Genomic DNA, 21,577 nt, shown 5'->3' on the forward strand with positions numbered 1-21,577 from the left:
CTTTTACATCACGAGTCCACAAAACATTTTGAACGCTTGAGTTGTCAGAGACACACACAGACCTGTCCTAGATTCAACACTGAGCGTAGCCTGATCCTGGTTTGAGAATCTTGAGCTGTGTTTGTGCTTTTTGCTTCTTTCTTGCAGCCTCATAAAATCCACATGAATCCATGTGAGTGCAGTGCAGCGCACATTGCACTGTAGCTATACACTGTAAAAAAAATATTCTGTGCATTTATTTTAGTTTTAAATGTAGATAAAATATTGTGTATTTTAACACATGTTCTACATTAAAATAAAATTAGTAGCAATAATAATAATAGTAATAACTTTTTTATCATCATTTGTATTGAGGCAACCCCTCCCATGAGTGATATGGATAGAGATATCCATCTAGGTCAGGGGTCGGCAACCTGCGGCTCTTTAGTGCTTATAGTGCGGCTCCGCGTGGTTTGGGAAATTAAATTAGAAGTATTTAGCTGAAGTGTATTTTATTTATGTTAGTTCTTTTTTAACTTGTAGTTCTAAACTGGAAGATTATTGTGATATTGAAATATAAAAATAAAGTTATATTCTATTATTTTTTCATCGCTCAAAATAAGCGTCACACAGCCGGTGTATGAAACGCCGTGAATTTATCGAGACTTTCGACCCCAGGTAGGCCAGTTATGGATCTTCGGATCCACATTATGTCAGCAGCTCCACCGTGAACTATGTTAAAGACAAACACGCTCACGCCTCACAGACGACAGCTTACAGTCCTGTAAAGATGAAAGTGACTTCGTACAGCCCCGACCTGCAGACGCTGTGCGCAGAGGTTCAGGAGCAGCCAGACACAAACCAACAACAGCAGAGAGAGCACAGACGTTAAGGCGGCGAGGCGTGATTGCGGGTCCCGCTCAGGTGCGTCCGCCTCCCCTGCAGCGGCGCTGCAGACCACGCCCCGCAACACACATTAACCAGGTAAAATACATATTTATGCAGAATTTTGCAAATATCTATTTTTCATCTTTTAGCAGCATAGAGCTTTTTTTTCCAATTATTTTTTAAAAGTCAGGTCAAGGCTCCAAAAGCCCAGAGGAGATATGAGGGTGGCGGCTCACAACAGCTTTTGTTTGCTACACGGATCATTTTAGTTCAGCTTTCCTTTTGTTATATTTCTTCGAGTTCAAAATGTGTTCATTACATAAATAAAATGTCATTTTCTCACTTCAAGGATTTCATAAGCAGAACACCTTAGTTGTTCACAAAGCATAAAGGTAAAAAACAATATATACAGTGTTATCTTGATTTTAAATGTCAAAAAGTATTTGCGGCTCCCAGTGTTTTCTTTTGCGTGGAAACCGAGTCCAACTGGCTCTTTGGGTGTAAAAGGTTGCAGACCCTGGTCTAGTTACTAATAATCAGTGACTAAATATGGACTTTACATTATATTTTACACATCACCAATAAAAACAGTAAAACAGTGGGAGTTTGCAAACAGGAAGTTTGTGCATGTTTTTTAAAACTGCATTTTATTGTGCAGCAACTTTTGCATATGCGTTTGTGATCTGCCATAAAGTGTAGAATGAAAGGCATAAAAATGCATTTAGAAACCAGAAGCTTGAACTAAAACCTAACTGTGCAGAATACCCACAGAGAGCAAAATAAAACAGCAAATTCCAAACTTTTTTGGAGAACAGGGAGCACACAAGAGGACATTAAAGAATAACCTTAAACAGAACAAAGGAAATGATGCAAAGGACGCAAAACTAAATGCAAGGCACAGGAGACAAATGACTACAAAAGATAACAAAACAACACAGGCAGCGAGAATCATTAAAATCTGGAACACCCAGAGATAATAAAGTAATAGCAATGATAACAATTAACAGTGAAGGACCAGGAGCGAACACTGAGGAAGGAACATTAAGTCTATGTTAACTCGAGCAGCGGCCCCCAACCTTTTTTCTGCCACGGACCGGTTTATGTCCGACAATATTTTCATGGACCGGCCTTTAAGGTGTCGCGGATAAATACAACAAAACAAATTCAGTACCGGTACCAAAATAAGAAGATGTATTCATTACACACGGGAAAAGACCCAGGGAAACCAAGTTAACGATAAAAAATAGTAACGTTAAAAACCCTGAGAACCGTTAAAAAACGTTACTTGTTCCAGTATATATATATATATATATATATATATACTGGAACAAGAAGGCATCGGTGGGCAAGGGACGAAAACAGGGCGTTGTTGGAATGCTACTACGCAAGTAACCCCGGCGGAAGGGGCTACATGAATAGGATGAGGGACCTATGGATTCTTCGATACCCAACATCCACAATGACGGCGAAACAACTAGTAGCTCAGTGTTCCAACATTCGAAAGAAGGGACTGCTCTCACAGCTAGAGATTGACGAGGTACAACACAAATGCTACTGATAGGTTTGTAGCTTGAACCTATCCGCTGGAACGTTGAGGACAATTCCTGTTAAAAGGGAGTTTTTCCTTCCCACTGTCGCCAAAGTGCTTGCTCATAGGGGGTCATATGATTGTTGGGTTTTTCTCTGTATCTATGAAGCGCCTTGAGGCGACTTTTGTTGTGATTTGGCGCTATATAAATAAAATTGAATTGAATTGAATTGAATATAATTACACTGCAAAGCAAGACACCAGTAGGCAAAGTTCTTCATGTTTCTCGTGCACGGGAGAGACCGGACAAAGCGCCGTTCCTTCGGCTGACCCCAGTTGCTCTCGTCCGTTCTCCCGTACCACTGTTCTTTTATTGAGGTTGCATGAATATGCATCGGTTCATTAACATATGACGTCTACATACACACAAAGAGTACCTTGCCTGTGTGTGTGTGTGTGTGTGTGTGTGTGTGTGTGTGTGTGTGTGTGTGTGTGTGTGTGTGTGTGTGAGAGAGATCCAGATGTGACCCTGTGAAGACTCCCCAAAGCTGGTGCCAGGAGTCTAGCGGTCCATCTGAACAAAAGGCTCTTATACTTAAACAGATATACGTGTGCTTGCTATACCATAAATCAATAAGAAAAGATACGACCTCTCCTAGGAGGTGTGATCTACGCCGGAACACTCTGTAGAGGGAGTGAACGCACTCCCCCTTCATGCTACACAGAGCTGTTACAGACCTCCTAGGATGAGACATTCTTTCAATCTACAAATGATTATACACCTCTAAGCATATATGGTTAAATATTTCTAAGCATAAATGACAATCAACAATACAAATCTAACAGCTACGGCAAGGAGGAGTCAGGACGCCAGGTCAGGGGGGAGATATCATCACCCCCACCCGAGATTGGGCACATAGCCCCAAGTGCGATAGGAGAAGGATCGTTGAGTGCGAGAGGAACTGACCTGAAAAATAGGATCATGGCCAAGCTTGAAACCTGGATCCCCCGTAGCCGGTTACCAAGATTACGTGAAGTACCCTCAGAAGGTCTGCTAGATGATGTTAATGCAGCACTACGGGCAATACCTACAACCACGATTACCGACACTAACAAGCTGATCTACAATACGGCAGCAGTGATCAGTGAGATGCTTGGCTACAAGTTGAACAGCGACAAGGGGCAGTACCCTCCATGGAGAAGGAGGCTAGAGGGCAAGATCAAAGTAGCACGGAGGGAGGTTAGCCAACTAACGGAGTTGCAGCAAGGTGCGACAAATAAGGTGCATAAGAAATACAGCAAGCTGTCCATACCTGAGGCCTTGGAAACTGCCAAGCAAAGACTCACAGCCTTGGCCAGCCGCTTGAGGAGGTACACCAGAGAGATAGAAGGCAGGAGAATAAACCAGCTGTTCTCCACAGAACCAGCAAAGGTGTACTCTCAGTGGCAAGGGAACAATAAGAGAACAGCACCACCAAGGCTGGAGACGGAGCAATACTGGAAGAGCATATGGGAGAAGGATGCAACCCATAACGGCAATGCTCAGTGGCTAGAGGATCTGAGGGCAGACCACAGCGACCTCCCTGAACAGGGTCCAGTAACCATCAATCAGCCGAGACTGCAAGACCAGACTGACCAACCTGTGCACTGCCTGGATTGATTACAAGAAGGCCTATGACTCAATGCCCCACAGCTGGATACTGGAATGCCTAGAATTGTACAAGATCAATGGGACCCTAAGAGCCTTCATCAGGAACTCAATGGGGATGTGGCGTACAACACTAGAGGCCAACTCCAAGCCCATAGCACAAGTCACCATCAAGTGCGGGATCTACCAAGGAGATGCTCTGTCCCCACTGCTGTTCTGCATAGGCCTGAACCCCCTCAGTGAGATCATTAACAAGACTGGCTACGGATACCGACTACGGAACGGAGCAGTTGTCAGCCACCTCCTGTACATGGATGACATCAAGCTGTATGCCAAGAGTGAACGAGACATCGATTCACTGATCCACACTACCAGGCTATACAGCAATGACATCGGAATGTCGTTCGGACTGGAGAAGTGTAGCCGGATGGTATCAAAGAGAGGGAAGGTAGTCAGAACTGAGGGGATTGAACTACCAGAAGGCAACATTGCAGACATAGAGGACAGTTACAAGTACCTGGGGATCCCGCAGGCAAATGGGAACCATGAAGAGGCCGCTAGAAAGGCTGCAACCACCAAGTACCTGCAGAGGGTCAGGCAAGTCCTGAGGAGTCAGCTGAATGGTAAGAACAAGATCCGGGCCATCAACACGTACGCCCTGCCCGTGATCAGGTACCCTGCTGGGGTAATAGGCTGGCCAAAGGAGGAGATAGAAGCCACTGACATAAAGACAAGAAAGCTCCTTACCATGCATGGAGGGTTTCACCCCAAGTCCAGCACCCTGAGGCTGTACGCTAAGCGGAAGGAAGGGGGCCGGGGACTGGTGAGTGTCAGCACCACAGTCCAGGATGAGACAACGAACATCCAAGAATACATTGGGAAGATGGCCCCAACTGACCGAGTGCTCAGTGAATACCTCAGGCAGCAGAAACCCAAGAAAGAGGAGGGAGACGAGGAACCATCATGGAAGGACAGGCCCCTGCACGGTATGTACCACCGGCAGATAGAGGAGGTGGCTGATATCCAGAAATCCTACCAGTGGCTGGACAAAGCTGGACTGAAAGACAGCACAGAGGCACTAATCATGGCAGCACAAGAACAAGCTCTGAGCACAAGATCCATAGAGGCTGGGGTCTATCACACCAGGCAAGACCCCAGGTGCAGGCTGTGTAAAGATGCCCCAGAGACAATCCAGCACATAACAGCAGGGTGCAAGATGCTAGCAGGCAAGGCATACATGGAACGCCATAACCAAGTGGCCGGCATAGTGTACAGGAACATCTGTGCTGAGTATAACCTGGAAGTCCCGAGGTCAAAATGGGAGATGCCCCCAAGGGTGGTGGAGAATGACCGAGCTAAGATCCTGTGGGACTTCCAGATACAGACGGACAAAATGGTGGTGGCTAACCAACCGGACATAGTGGTGGTAGACAAACAGAAGAAGACGGCCGTAGTGATCGATGTAGCGGTTCCGAATGACAGCAATATCAGGAAGAAGGAACACGAGAAGCTGGAGAAATACCAAGGGCTCAGAGAAGAGCTCGAGAGGATGTGGAGGGTGAAGGTAACGGTGGTCCCCGTGGTAATCGGAGCACTAGGTGCGGTGACTCCCAAGCTAGGCGAGTGGCTCCAGCAGATCCCGGGAACAACATCGGAGATCTCTGTCCAGAAGAGCGCAGTCCTGGGAACAGCTAAGATACTGCGCAGGACCCTCAAGCTCCCAGGCCTCTGGTAGAGGACCCGAGCTTGAAGGATAAACCGCCCGCAGGGGCGTGCTGGGTGTTTTTTCATATATATATACTATGACTTTTTTCTCAGATTTCTTTCCAGTGGTCCTAATCCTCTTCCGTAGTAAAGTAACAGCTCTGTTCTGTAAAATATATGTGAAACTGTCAAAGACGTGTTTGGTTTGTGTGCAGCTAAGTAAATGAAAGTCGTAAGAGTCCTGTGTTCTTCTGTGAATGTTTCCTCTCTAGTTGCAGTAACAGAATCTTCTTTCTTTCCAATAAAAACCTGCTTGTATTTCATGCTCCACAAAAACCTGCATACACAGCTTTTACAACCTCGACCCTGTCGTCACTGATCTATACAAAGTAATCCACCAAGGTCCCACTTGAATTTTTAGAATAGAAAAGAAGTAAAAATCAAGTCAAAAGCAGACATTCATTCATGGTTTCACCATAATTGGAAAACATTCCAGACCGAATTGAACTTCAGGATGCTGACAGGTATTACAGTTATATGGATGCATCAGGTAGAGATCCCAGTTTGTGTTTTTGGAGTTGGGCTTCCAGTGTTTCTTCATTTTTAAAAAATTGGGTCATTTAAAAAAAAAGAAATCATAAACATACCTCAAATGTTGTCCTCTGGATGACTTGTAAATGCTTCAGGTGCAGCAGACAAACACAGACAAAAAACTTGGTGAATAAGGATCAGCATCTTCGAATTATGTGTTTTAAAGGTACGCTACAGAATCTGATGGCAAAAGAACAAAGATGTATGACACATGAGTGTTTCTGCCATGTGTCTCTCAATATAATCCTTAAAAAACCTCTAAATATAGCTGTGATTTTCAGTGTATGCCTGAATGTTTCCCCAGTGCTGCATAATAAATCAGACCCACTTCCTCTATAAACTCATAATACTAGTGTCTGTAAGTCTTCTCTGCAACTCTGTGTATCCTCACTATCTGACAGCGCTGCGCTTTAAAACGCTCATGATGAGACATTCATCAAGGCTGGAGGAATATTGTTACAAAACAATAAAACAGTGTTTTTATTGATTTTTCTGTCACTTTCAGTTTGTCGTTATGAGAAACAGTAACCACTGAAAACAAAGCCAACACATGTCACTGACAGAAAAAAAGGCAGTGATGTATTATGCAGAAGATTTAAGAACTAAAGTGCAGATGCTTCCAAAACCAATATATTGAGTCATTTTCATTTTTATTTCAGTTAATTTCAAAGTGCAACAATTAGAAAAAAGCTACTTCAACTTGCTGCCATTAAACTAGTTCTCATGTCAGCTTTTGAAGCTGCAGCACTCGATATGAAGTTTTGAGAATCATGGGGAAACGTGCCACAGCTCTGTGCATTTAAGCCAGCGGTCCCCAACCTTTTGTGCACCACAGGCCGGTGTAATGTCAGACAATATTTTCACGGACCGGCCTTTAAGGTGCCGCCGATAAATTCTACAAAATAAAATAATACGACCTCGACCAAAACTGTGGTATTTTGTAAATATAGTAAGAAACACGAATTCCCTGTGTAATTGTGTAACTTTATTAGCAGCGTCCTCCTGAAATGCACCAACAACATTGAGAGTAACATCCTCCTCTCTGCCCCTTAATGCTCTCTGGTCGCTATGGTTACGCGTAAATATTTCTTTCAAAATAAGACGCACAACTACAACACGGGAAAAGACCCAGGGAAACCCAGTTAATGATAAAAACCCTGAAACCATAAATTTCACACCCGAGCCTCAACTCTCACGGCCCAGAGCCAAACGACTCACGGACCAGTACCGGCTTCCCCACTGAATATATTTGATGCATCATGGGAAGCCCCCAGCAGCCCAAGCTTATTGGAGCATAACTAAAGGAGGGTCCAGGATCACCTGATCAAAATCCCAAGTCCAAAACTGGAAGGTGGTTCCACAGAAGAGGCGTCTGAAGGTTCTGCCTCCCATTCTACTTTTGAATACCAGAGGAACCACAAGTATCCAGCAGCTTCTGAGTGAATTGTGGTATCATGGTGATATGGTACTATGAGACCTTTAAAATAAGATGGGGCCTGATTATTCAAGCCCTTGTATGTGAGATGAAGGATTTTAAATGGAATTGAATGTAACAGTGAACCAATGAAGAGAAACCAAGTCGGGAGAAATATGCTCTCTTTCTCTTGCATATCATGTTTTCTGTCTTATTACTTTAGACTCGTGATTTTTGGATTGGGGCACCAGGGGGCATCAAATCATTTGTTCATCATTGTTAACCATCCCTTTCACATAATAATACTTAAGTCTCTTATGCACAGTCCTTTGCTTTGGATGGTTCAGCCTGGGTATTTAAACTCATCTACCTTCATGTTCTCTACGCCTTGCACACTTTCTGCTCCTCACATTTTCAAAACAGGCTTGTTCCTTTTGTTGTTGTTGTTTTTCCATCACTGTGTGCCTTTAAACATCAAACCAATTCCAGCCTAAATGGAGGGAACATGATGCATATAAGACATCCTACTGGGTATCCGTCATCAAGGCGTATCACATACCTTTGTGATGAAAGAAGGAAAAACATAATTATTAGACTCCTCTTTGACCTCATCTATCAACCAGACCAATCAGAGTCACTCCCACCTTAAACCCATGTGTCGCTCCTGCCCCACACCCCACCACACTCATACATGTCCTGCACAAGCCTCACATACTTCTGCCGCTCCTGACTTCCTCATGCAGTACCACAGTTTTTCTCTTAGCAGCCCCTCACAGACTGCCTGTAGATGCACAAAGACATTGTCTTGAACACTACTTTTTCTTCTGACACACTTTGAGTACCGGTATCACGATGTGGGTGTGTGTATGTGTGCGTATATCATATTAAAGTAACAACAATCCTTCAAAGGCTATTACAATGTTAATGTCATTACAATGACATTAATGATGTCATTAATGCACTAGTATTATCTCATCTAGAGTACTGTTTAATCATTTGGTCAGCAGCTAATAAGACAGATCTGAACAGACTTCAGTTAGTCCAAAATAGGGCGGCCAGATTGGTGTTAAGGTTAATATTATACAGATATTGATAAAATGCACGATAAACTTTCTTGGCTTTCTGTACAAGCTAAATTATACTATGGTTTACTTGTATTTTTAAAGAAAGCAATACTGGTAAACACACCACACTTTTTTATGCTCAGTTGCAGCATCCAGATGAAATACATAATCATGCTACACGATTCTCAACTAACCACAATTTAGTAACTCCTTGACTTACTAAATTGTAACTTTTTGAAAAACTCTGTTATATTTAAAGCATCTTTTCAGTGGAATAAGTTGCCTTATGCAATTAGAGAATTGGCTTCTATTCATAATTTTAAAAATCACCTAAAAGCCTATTTAGGCAGTTTTTAAATTTATTTGTAAATATTGTCAGAGGGTAATGTCACTTGTAATGGAAATTGTGTATTTTGTTTGAGTGTTTTTTACAATTTTTAATATTTACATGCTTATATTTTCAGAATTGTAAAACCTTATTGTGGATGTAAGAGCCAAATTATGTGGACATTTTGCATCCAACTTATTGTGTAACATTTTATTCGGTGGTATTTGATGGTTTGGGCCCCAGGAAGACTAGGAACCACTGTTGTGGAAGCTAATGGGGTTCCTTACAAATAAACAAACAATATTGTTACATAGCAACGAGTATCAATGCCCCGGCTAGCTTCTCATTTTTCTGATAGTTCAGTGGAATCCTAGCTGTACAAATATTAGGTAGTTTAAAAAGTCCAAAAAGGTTGTATATTTACTGCAGATGAAATTCAGTTTATAATTTAGGGTTCTGTCTAATTCCTGGTACACTGTTTCACAGTTTCAATCTAGTACTTTAAGAGAAACAGAAATTATTAGACACTATTGTGTTATTCTATTAAATGAACACTATAGGCAGGACAGGGCTGATAACGTTTTCCATCTACCTCTAGCATTAGCTTTGTTATTAGCCATTGCCACTAGCTGCTATCTTATTCATGGCATGGAGTCGATCCTGTTCTGCACACCCATTCATTTTGTTTTAAGACTCCTCGCTGTACCTTTGGCTGAAGACAAATCTATATAAATCTTGCCGGATGTGTGGAGAATGAATTCGGCGCTGATCAGACACCTACATGACGGTGCTTCATGAGGAATAAGAATCTACTGAAAGTGTGTCAAACTATCCCATAGCTCTGTATATCCACACACCGCCTTACTGCAGACACACATTCTAATTCACATTACTGTAGTTCTTTGGTTCTGATGTTTTTAATGTTCATAAAACTGATAAAATATGACAGAGCTCAGGTAAAACTATTGCTGGCTGAATGTTTGAGGGTTTTGACTTATCTTACAGTTTAATCCTAAGGAATATCAGATGGAAGCTCGAATGTATCTGCTGAAATTGAATTAATTAGAGGAAGTGAGTTCTCTGCAGTTTTGGTGTCCTTAGGTGCATTTGACTACAAGGTGATGATTAAGACGTTGTGGTGAAGCACTTGGATAAAACTAAAGTGTGAGAGACGAAGCATACAAGAACATACATTTTCTGCTCTTGTTTTCCTAGAAGGAAATGAATGAAATCTTCTTCTCACTGTTCAACTTCATTTATTTAATAAATATTTGTTTTTTTATGTCTTTGTCTTAAAACAGGCATTCTGAGGTCCGTTCACCATCCTCCAATAGTGGGTCATTTTTTCCTGTAATAGAAATCTGTTTGACAGCATTTCACCATCCATCACACCCAGCCTTGTTCAAGGTAAGCAGCACCATAGGTACCACTTCATTATTCTGATATTTGTAATAATCTAATGAGGCAATACTTTAAAATTCAACCCTTGTTATGCTATTTTTTGTTTAGCTTTGGGTATATATTAAAATAAAAATACTTAAACAGTGTGTTGGTTGCTTTCAGAGTTAGAGGTCATGTGTGTGTGCTCTGTATATTGATTGGTCTGGGTCATGTTTACCTTTGACACATATAAGCATTAGCATTATGGGAGAGGATAAAATACCAGTATGGAAATATATTGTATTGGTTCCTGTATCAATATTTTATTGATCGACTGCTTTAGGACTCCTTGTGCTTGCCCTAATAATATGAATGAATGTAAAGTGAAAGGAAGCACACTACAGGGAGTGCAGAATTATTAGGCAAGTTGTATCTTTGAGGAATAATGTTATTATTGAACAACAACCATGTTCTCAATGAACCCAAAAAACTCATTAATATCAAAGCTGAATGTTTTTGGAAGTAGTTTTCAGTTTGTTTTTAGTTTTAGCTATTTTAGGGGGATATCTGTGTGTGCAGGTGACTATTACTGTGCATAATTATTAGGCAACTTAACCAAAAACAAATATATACCCATTTCAATGATTTATTTTTACCAGTGACACCAATATAACATCTCCACATTCACAAATATACATTTCTGACATTCAAAAACAAAACAAAAACAAATCAGCGACCAATATAGCCACCTTTCTTTGCAAGGACACTCAAAAGCCTGCCATCCATGGATTCTGTCAGTGTTTTGATCTGTTCACCATCAACATTGCGTGCAGCAGCAACCACAGCCTCCCAGACACTGTTCAGAGAGGTGTACTGTTTTCCCTCCTTGTAAATCTCACATTTGATGATGGACCACAGGTTCTCAATGGGGTTCAGATCAGGTGAACAAGGAGGCCATGTCATTAGTTTTTCTTCTTTTATACCCTTTCTTGCAGCCACGCTGTGGAGTACTTGGACGCGTGTGATGGAGCATTGTCCTGCATGAAAATCATGTTTTTCTTGAAGGATGCAGTCTTCTTCCTGTACCACTGCTTGAAGAAGGTGTCTTCCAGAAACTGGCAGTAGGACTGGGAGTTGAGCTTGACTCCATCCTCAACCCGAAAAGGCCCCACAAGCTCATCTTTGATGATACCAGCCCAAACCAGTACTCCACCTCCACCTTGCTGGCGTCTGAGTGGGACTGGAGCTCTCTGCCCTTTACCAATCCAGCCACGGGCCCATCCATCTGGCCCATCAAGACTCACTCTCATTTCATCAGTCCATAAAACCTTAGAAAAACCAGTCTTGAGATATTTCTTGGCCCAGTCTTGACGTTTCAGCTTGTGTGTCTTGTTCAGTGGTGGTCGTCTTTCAGCCTTTCTTACCTTGGCCATGTCTCTGAGTATTGCACACCTTGTGCTTTTGGGCACTCCAGTGATGTTGCAGCTCTGAAATATGGCCAAACTGGTGGCAAGTGGCATCTTGGCAGCTGCACGCTTGACTTTTCTCAGTTCATGGGCAGTTATTTTGCGCCTTGGTTTTTCCACACGCTTCTTGCGACCCTGTTGACTATTTTGAATGAGACGCTTGATTGTTCGATGATCACGCTTCAGAAGCTTTGCAATTTTGAGACTGCTGCATCCCTCTGCAAGATATCTCACTATTTTTGACTTTTCTGAGCCTGTCAAGTCCTTCTTTTGACCCATTTTGCCAAAGGAAAGGACGTTGCCTAATAATTATGCACACCTGATATAGGGTGTTGATGTCATTAGACCACACCCCTTCTCATTACAGAGATGCACATCCCCTAATATGCTTAATTGGTAGTAGGCTTTAGAGCCTATACAGCTTGGAGTAAGACAACATGCATGAAGAGGATGATGTGGACAAAATACTCATTTGCCTAATAATTCTGCACTCCCTGTATATTGGTAAAGAAAAGGAGTATAAAATATTATGAAGATACACAGTATCACTACACAGCAGTTTTTCAGTGCTTTTTATATTTGAGGACAAACATCCGTCCTTTTTCTGCCTCTTATCCGGGTTCGGGTCGCGGGAGTAGCAGCTTGAGCAGAGAAGGCCAGAAGGCCAAACTCCTCACCGCATCTCTAAGAGAGGCCAGCCACTCTCTGCTCTGCTGCCTGGTCTTTACTCTGGATAATCACGTTTTGTAGGGGGGTAAAATCCAATTTCAGTTACGCCCTCAAGTCTTTTTGAGTATGATGCTACAAGCTTGACATCCCATTTTTGGGCAGTTTCTCCTGTTCTCCTTTATGGATCCTCTTAAGCACTTTAATTTTGGACGGGGAGCACACAGCTATCTTCGTATCTCTTCACAGATGTTCAATCAGGTTCAAGTCTGGGCTCTGGCTCGCCCACTCAAGGATATTCACAGAGTGGTCCTGAGGGCACTCCTTTGTTATCTTGGCTGTGTGCTTAGGGCAGAAATGGTTTCAGCATCGTTCCGCAGATCTGTGTCCTGAAACATTCCCGTACTGGAGGTCTACAAACAGTTCCTCATACTTCATCACTTGGTTTGAACTCTGACATGCTCTGTCAACTCTGGGACCTTATATAGAAAGATGCCTTTCCGAATCATGTCCAACCAACTGGATTTGTCACAGGCGAAACATCTGACAGGTGATCAGCGGAGACAGGATGGACCTGAGCTCAATTTTGAGTGTCATGGCAAAGGCTGGAAATGCTTATGTACGTGTTATATTTTTGTTTTTATTTTTAATACGTTTGCAACAATTTTAAGCAATTAAAAAAAAACTTATGGAGTTTTGTGTGAAATGAATTGATTCCATTTGGAATGAGGAGTAACAAAATGTAATTAGTGGGTTTATGTGTTTTTCTGTAATGTTACCAGCAGAATGATGGAGGGATTATAAAGCACAGAAGGGAATAAACTGGGTGACAGACCCATGTAGCATGAGAGTCACTCCTACTGAACAGGTGTCTCCATGTTACAAAAGAAAACAGCACCAGGGAAGAAAACCTCAGCTTTGTTGTTTCATCCATTTTTAAGTTCGTATGTTTTTCTTGTTATTACACTCGAGCAATTTGTCCCATCTCGGATGTGAGTGATGTAGCTGTGGACATTAAACTAATGTCATCACTGTCCATTCATTATTCACTGTTTCGGTGTAGTCACAGCTGTCTGCAACAATGTCCACATAGCAGACACCTGTAAAAAACACAAACTTGCTTGTCTGACTTCTCAGCATCTTCTCATGGCACGGCTCATATCACACTAATGGGAACGCTCCACCAGTTGTCCACAAACGAACATTCAATTGTCATTCTTTTACATGACAGCGTGGCTGGGAGAAATTGGTTTGCAACACCTCCGTCACTCATTTATCCATTCATCATCACCGTGATTTTCCCGGGCTGTCAGTGTGTGCGCCTCTGAAAAGGCCTGATGTCATGAGGAAAGGGTCTGCTGTTGAATTTTATGTCACTATCATCCCACAGCTGCCATCAACAATGCTCCCAGAAAGCATTAATTGTGCAAACACCCAGAGGATGTAGGCTCCTGGGTGGAGACGTTCATCCTCTCAGGCTGCTAAGAATTTAGACTGACAGGAAAAACTCGTGGTAATCATTGTGCTGGATATTCTTTTTTTGCATTGAATTGTACCATTGCATAACAAAGGTGATACATCTAGCGGTGAGAAATGACACTAAATTACTGTTAGTGTAATTTATGGGCACTGAAATTCTGCAATTTCTGCATTTTTAGGGAATAATTGACAGTTTCCTTTATGGTTGTAGTGACAGACACACAACCCTACAATGAGTTGTTGCGTTTCCTCAATGGCGTTCTCAGCATTGCAAGCTTGCTCTACTATTTATTTTTGCACAGTACAGGAGATTTCTGCATTTCTACGCTCTTTTCTTTTGATATGTATTCATCTGTCTTTCCCGTGCTGTACAGAAAATTACAGTGGATCGCCCCAAACACAATTTTAGCTACCTTGTGAATTGGTTGTTATATCGTTCTCATCTTATTAAGAAATGTTAGTATTTACTCCTCGTTGTGCTTTTCTTGTTTGCGTCCACTGAATCTGACATCGAGTTGTCATTCTGGCATGTGTCAGTTTTTCAGCACGTGTCACAAATATTTATCGTAATTACACTAGTTTGTTTCAATGCAAAGCATTTTTGTTTAGAGGGAAGAGTGAATGGTAGATGTTCACTTTCATACATAAATACATAAAGACAAGAAGTTGTGGTGTTTTTAGAGCAAAATCAGCCACATCAGTCTTTGAAGTTTTTCATGAATCTCTTTGTTAAAGTTGAGTTGAATGATACAAAACCAACTGACTGTTTATGTGATCATATGTGAAAACGCTGAGCTACAGTAACACAGTAACCTTTCTTTATGTGTCTGTCTTCTCCTTCTCATGCTTAAAGTGAAATTACAAGTCAGACACCAGTGTATCTTACCTATTATATCCAATATTAGGGTTTGAGAAAGCATGTTTTTTGATTGATTTATATATGTTACTGTTGGGCTTTATGGGCTCCCTTACAGGAATCCCTGCTGCTCGTTGAATAGGAGGGTTAGCTTTCCTATACCCCAGAAAACCTGTTCTTATTTTGCTCAATATGCTACGTACCATTCATTTGAACATGTTTCTCTGCCATTGCTATAACAAGCCAGCCCAGCTAAGACGAGCCTATTTTATCCCCAATTCAATCTCCAAAGATTCAGAACAAGCACAGCAAAAATCATTACGAGGGTGGTTTTGTGTAACCCTGTACGTGGTGGAGGGAAAATCTCAGAACTACACCATTATTCTCCTTAAATAATAAAATTCACTTTGTGTGTCAGAAGCTATGTCCGCATGTGTTTCTGTAAGTTACACAGTTACAGTGAGCTGTTGAGACCATCATGTATTTGGGCCTCAGCTAGTTGAATGACATCATTTGAAATTTTGGGTGGAAATGAGTGTAGATTATATACACTTGTCAGTTATGTATTTAAAAAATGTTAATCTCTGTAGTGTTCTATAACTGTTGCTCTTTGAAATCCAGTGCAGAAGAGATAAAAAGCAGCATAGACGTGTTAAAAGTTATCAAAACATAAAGTATAAATGGTGAACTCGTGTTCCTCACTGTTTTCGTTTCCTTCCCTGAGGACAGAAGGAGGAACCAAGGGAGGAGGAGGACGATGGCTACCGATGGAGTTTCTCCCCAAGCTCTGCTGTGGCTCAGCCTGAGCGGTTTGAGCTCCCTGGTGTCACCCCTAAACCCCGATGATCCCAATGTGTGCAGCCACTGGGAGAGGTACGTTTCCCCAGTTGAGTCTCTTCAATATTCAAAATGATATTTAACAAAAGAAATACTGCAGTGAACTAATGGACTGCCGCCACAAATCAAAGCTGAGGGTTTGCCAATAATCAAATGCAAAAGGGAAAAGGTTTACTCCTGGGGACATATCGAGGCTGTAAATTCAAAGAGATGGTAATGTGACTGCTTGAGTGGTCCCAGCACTCAGCAGTATGTTGGGTAAAAGCACAATGCTGTTTCTGATGAGAGCTACGGAGAGTGCAGGTGCTGTGATCGATAATGTCTCTGTGTAATCAGTAGGAATTGTGCAAATGGATATTACTGCTGATGATTATTACAGCTTTGACTTCTCGCTAAAGGTTAGACTCAGTTCAGTAACCTTTGTTCAACACAATGAAAACACAGAGTGAGCTCGCTGCCAGCTACGGAGGGTAAGGAAGATGAGTTTCTTGATAACAACCTGAGCGGTTGTGAACTTTAAGGAGAGTAAATGTTTTTTCCCCAGATGACTCAATGGCTATTAAAAGTTTTTCATATTTAAAAATTAGATTTATTCTAACCGTTGTATTTATAATGAGATCAGTGCTTGACATCCTAATAACCTGCTTTTGGATATCATTGACTAGTTGAGGAAAGAAAAAAGGTTTCTATTGTGAAGTTGGACTTACATTTATGTTATATTTGATGTTTGCAGTTAATACAAAAACGTATTTTAATATATTACATTTAATATTCGTGTATTCGATAATGACACAAGATTATCCAGAATTAGAAATTCATCCTGTCAAGCTGTTTTTTTCCCTGTTCCTCTAGTTATGCAGTGACTGTGCAGGAGTCTTATGCCCATCCATTTGACCAGGTTTACTACACCCGATGCACCGACATCCTCAACTGGTTCAAATGCACGAGACACAGGTATGCACAAAGCAACTCTCTTTGTTTGCAGTATTTTACTGTTTTAATTCCTTTAACATTTAATATTTTAGGGATTTTAAAAGAAGCTTTTTCATCTGCTAATTTTGTTCTGTCTAAAAAATTACAAAGAATTATTTCACTGTAAGACTACAAATGTGAAAGTAAAAATACTAGAAATGAAAGCTACAACTAAATAACCTTCCTCATTGATAAATAACTGTGATCAATGACTTAAAGGTATAATATATACATTTGTTCCAGTGGACAAATGAACAGATTTTGCTAACAGTTATCCTAAATGTTTCATTCAGTGTAGCTGTTTGTTTCAGTGACATTTAGATTATAATGCTAAGCAATGCTTAACAATCTTGACAAAGGTTTTGGCCTCCCGCCTGGATCAAATATTACCAGATATCATTAATGGTGACCAGGTTGGCTTTATTAAAAATAGGTCCTCAGGTGATAACATTAGAAGACTTCTTCATCTCATGCACAGAAGCGAATCTAACCTAACCCCGGTTGCGGCCTTCTCGCTAGATGCTGAGAAGGCCTTTGATCGGGTGGAATGGGGCTTCCTTATGACGACCCTCGCAAGGTTCGGGTTTGGGCCTGGGTTTTGTAATTGGGTCAAAACTGTATATGCAAGTCCAAGGGCAGCGGTTTTGACAAATGGATTGGTGTCAGAGTTTTTTCATCTTACTCGCGGGACCCGACAGGGGTGCCCTTTGTCCCCGTTGCTTTTTACAATATTTCTGGAACCGCTGGCCTTGGCTATTCGAGCAAACAGGGGTGTCAGAGGTGTTCATGCAGGGGGTATGGAACACAAGTTGTTTCTATATGCTGATGACATCTTAGCAGTATTGACGGATCCCATGCAGTCTCTACCAGCGCTACTCACGTGTGTTGAGTCATTTTCAGGGTTGTCAGGTTATAAGATAAACTGGGACAAGTCAGAGGGCATGCCATTGTCAGCATCATGTCATTCTGGATGCGTTACTCCATTCAATTTTAAGTACTCACCTTCAGGTATGAAGTATTTAGGAATATTATTAAAACCCGACTTGGAGGATATTATGCTTTCAAATGTGGAACCTCTCCTCCTAAAGATAAAAACAAATCTGGATAAATGGGGTAAATTGAATCTTACACTATGGGGTAAAATTAATGTGATTAAAATGATGGTGGTCCCACAGTTCAATTATGTTTCCATGATGTTACCTGTACGGATTCCTTTGCACATATTTGGTCAAATTGAGAAGTTAATCAAAGATTTTTTGTGGAATAACAAGAAGCCGAGAGTGAATATAAAGAAAATGTGGGCCTCTAAAGACATTGGGGGAATGGCCCTCCCAAATGTGAAGTTGTATAATTTAGCTTTTGAATTGTCAAGACTGGCCAAATACTGGACAGGATCGGGCTCTGAGCTGAGCTGGATGAAGATCGAACAGGAACTAGCGAGCCCCTTCACACCTTTGGATGTTCTCTCGCAGGGCGCGGCAACTAATGGACAAGACTCTCATGATAACCCAGTGCTCAGGTATTCCAAAGCTGTCTGGGTGGAGGTGCACAAGTTGTGTGGAGCATCTCATCTAAGACAACCTTATGCCTCGCTATGGAACAATATTGCTGTAAGGATTGGGCGGAAAACTGTGTTCTGGAAGGAATGGCTTGTCAAAGGCATACGCAGGATAAGTGATCTTTACTCAGGGGGAGTGTTTATGTCATTTGCTGAAATAACCCGAAAATACAGTTTGACAAGAGAAAATAATTTTTGGAAATATTTACAAATAAGGGATTGTGTTACCAAAGGAAAATTTGCTCAAAGCTCGAATATGGTTGTGGAGTTTTTAGAATTGTCCAGTACAGCACATAGGGCGGCGGTTTTCTACAAACTGTTTAACAATCCAAAAAAAGAGATATGTGAAAACTTGAGGGTTATATGGCAGAGGGATCTGGGTTGTGCAATTTCTAAAGAAGACTGGCGCAGAATTTTGTCATTCTCTGATAAATATATAAGAGAGGCCAGGGGTAAATTTACTCAGTATAAATTAATACACAGGTGGTACTTCACTTCATCCAAACTTTACAGAATGGGAATTAGTCCCAGTAATGTATGCTGGAAATGTAGTTCAGATCCAGGGACATTTATGCATGCTATTTGGGAATGTGGGAAAGTTTATCCCTTTTGGCAAAAAGTATTGGACAAAATAGGAAGGTGGATTGGTTTGATGATACCCCTGTCACCAAGACTGTGCTTATTAGGGGATCGGTCAGTATTACCTGGGGTTTCAAAATATGACTTTGTGGTTATAAAGGTGGGGGTGATCGCAGCGGCTCGAGTTATTCTCAGTGTATGGAAGGAACCGTCTCCTCCAGAATATAATAGGTGGAAAGAAACTATGCTGAAAATGGTGTCGTATGAAAAGCTCTTGGCTAGGATTAATGATGATAGGGAGGGTTTTGACGAATCGTGGGGACGTGTTTTTGGCTGAGATGGTTGGAACTTATTTGGTCAGGGCAATTATCTTTAGTCATGTTGTACGCTTGCTGCACTGTTTGTTTGTGTAGGCACTCAGTAAGGGAATGACTTAAAGATTTGAGTTAACTGATTTGAGTTTTTTTTAATTTTTTTATTTTTTTTATTATTATTATTATTATATTTTTTATATATATTTTTTTTCTGTTGTTGTTTGTTTGTTGGTTGTTTTGTTTGTTTTTGTGTTGTGAAATGTTAAAAACAAATAAAGACTTCAATTATAAAAAAAAAAAAACAATCTTAAAAATAACTTTTAATCAGATTCTTTTGATCAGGAATAACAATGCTGGACTAAACTAAACAAAACTAAACTCATCGTATTAGCTGTAGCTGATGTTAAGTCAAAGCTCAGGATTCTGATATCACTAACAAATTGCATTATGGGACAATTGTCTGAGTTGTAAACATGGACTATAGGGAGACAGATGTTGCTTCTGGGTCTAAAACTCGTCAGAAGATGAATCACGATTGGAAGCAGCAGCAAAGAGCTAAGGAAGGTCACTGAGTCAATAATTCATGGCTTAGGTAGTAATTGTCTACCAATTGCTACCATACTGGTAAGCAGTGTTGGTCAAGTTTCTTGACCAACACTGCTTACTGATTAATTAGTTAATTAATCAGTAACTAATTACTGATTACTTCCCCCAAAAAGTAATCCTGTTACTTTACTGATTACTTATTTTCAAAAGTAATTAATTACTTAGTTACTTAGTTACTTTTTAAAAACACGATTTACAACCTGAAGAGGTGATAAAGTGATAGATCTTTCAGCCCAATTCTACTTTTTCTGCATAATCCATCATACAAAATGTAATCAAATGGAAAAGTCTCTTTTTAAAACTTGTTTTATTAGTTTTAATCTTTTAACTTTATGCATCAAGCAAAAATTTAATTATATGCAACATTCTCTGACTTGAATAAATTCGTTTAACATTTAAACTTATTTTCTGCACATTCCAGCTCATAAAATAATTTTTTTTTGTGTTTACACTCAGTCTTTCAAATAGATGCAAGTAAAACACAGCAGAAAATAAATAAAGTCAAAGACTCAGCGGTCCTGTTGCTCTATTTTCACCTGTAAAGCAGGAGTGAGGTAGGCGGAGGTTTACCCTGGTGCAGGTGTGCCGCGGTCAGTGGAAGAATCCGCGAGTTTCTCTGTGAGTTTCCCATTACGTCATAGCTACTCGGTGCTTGTTGGACATTTAGGGGTTTTTTTCGCTGTAAAAAGAAGTTTTCTTCCCACGCACAGCGGACGCTAATGTTTTTGTCACTTTTTATGGAATCAAACTCAAAGTAAGGTCAGTACTTCCACGCTTTAAACGCTGCACGCTCATACTCTCTCCCACAATCAACATGTGATCCATTGTTGATCTGCACACAGCTGTTGTCACCAACGTCGCACTCGCTTAAGTCACTGTCATGAGACATTCTTGCAAAAAAAAATCACAGTTTTAGTAACGCAGTAACGCAGCGTTCCTACGGGAAAGTAACGGTAATCTAATTACCGTTTTTGCAATAGTAATCCCTTAACTTTACTCGTTACTTGAAAAAAGTAATCGGATTACAGTAACGCGTTACACCTCTGCTGGTAAGTAATAATAGTAACACATTCAAGTGTTTTATTTGCATTCAACAGGATTTATGCTATGCTACACACCTTAGATGTGACAGTTATCTTTGCTGTAGCAACACGACAGCACAGTCAGAATCAAAGAGAGACTTTATGTTTTCTAAAAAAAGGGTTTAAACTGACAGACTGACACAATCAGCTACAGAGTAACATTTCAGTGAGATATATGAACTTATCAGAAATATCTGGTATTATGTGAAAAATCTGCCAAGTGTGGTCACCATAAACCGTGAGATCAGTATCTCCAAAAATAAAGTGAACGTAGTTTGGCTCGTTTAAATGGCACTCCTCGTTTGCTTTAGGTATATTCAACAGCCACTACAGCTGGAAACAACTTAAATTGAAAATATGATATTTAGTTTTTCACTGAAATAAAATACAGCAACACTGCATTACTTAAACTTCTCATGTACATTTCTAACAGCTGCATTTTAAGTCATTGGTCAATACCTCATTACTTTATGGCTTTATATATAAAACACATTTTAGATATGAGTAGATATCACATCTACTTATATATACAGTATATAGTCATAGTCTCTTGATGCTGAGAGCAGCTCGGTTGCTGACAAACAGAGTTTGCATTGTACGGTCAGTAAGAAATGCATTCCTGCCTGTGCACTGCTGGC

The 21,577-nt window shown here is 40.8% G+C and overlaps 1 protein-coding gene across 3 annotated transcripts in view; it reads left to right on the forward strand.

Moving 5' to 3' along the window:
• Window positions 1-21,577, forward strand: part of LOC147339562 (multiple epidermal growth factor-like domains protein 11) — a 255,538-nt gene that overhangs the window by 56,298 nt on the left and 177,663 nt on the right. For all 3 annotated transcript variants that reach the window (XM_086296014.1, XM_086296003.1, XM_086296023.1), the window contains exons 2-4: window positions 10,446-10,551; window positions 15,721-15,864; window positions 16,681-16,782. In XM_086296014.1, the coding sequence (XP_086152140.1) occupies window positions 15,749-15,864; window positions 16,681-16,782 (218 nt within the window). In that variant the 5' untranslated portion in view covers window positions 10,446-10,551; window positions 15,721-15,748. The remainder of the gene's footprint in view (window positions 1-10,445; window positions 10,552-15,720; window positions 15,865-16,680; window positions 16,783-21,577) is intronic.

The sequence above is a fragment of the Aulonocara sp. 'chitande type north' Nkhata Bay genome, linkage group LG1 (genome assembly GCF_057382095.1).
Source record: "Aulonocara sp. 'chitande type north' Nkhata Bay isolate Kocher_YH1m ecotype deep benthic linkage group LG1, A_spYH_male_GT1.1, whole genome shotgun sequence".
Lineage (NCBI taxonomy): Eukaryota > Metazoa > Chordata > Actinopteri > Cichliformes > Cichlidae > Aulonocara > Aulonocara sp. 'chitande type north' Nkhata Bay.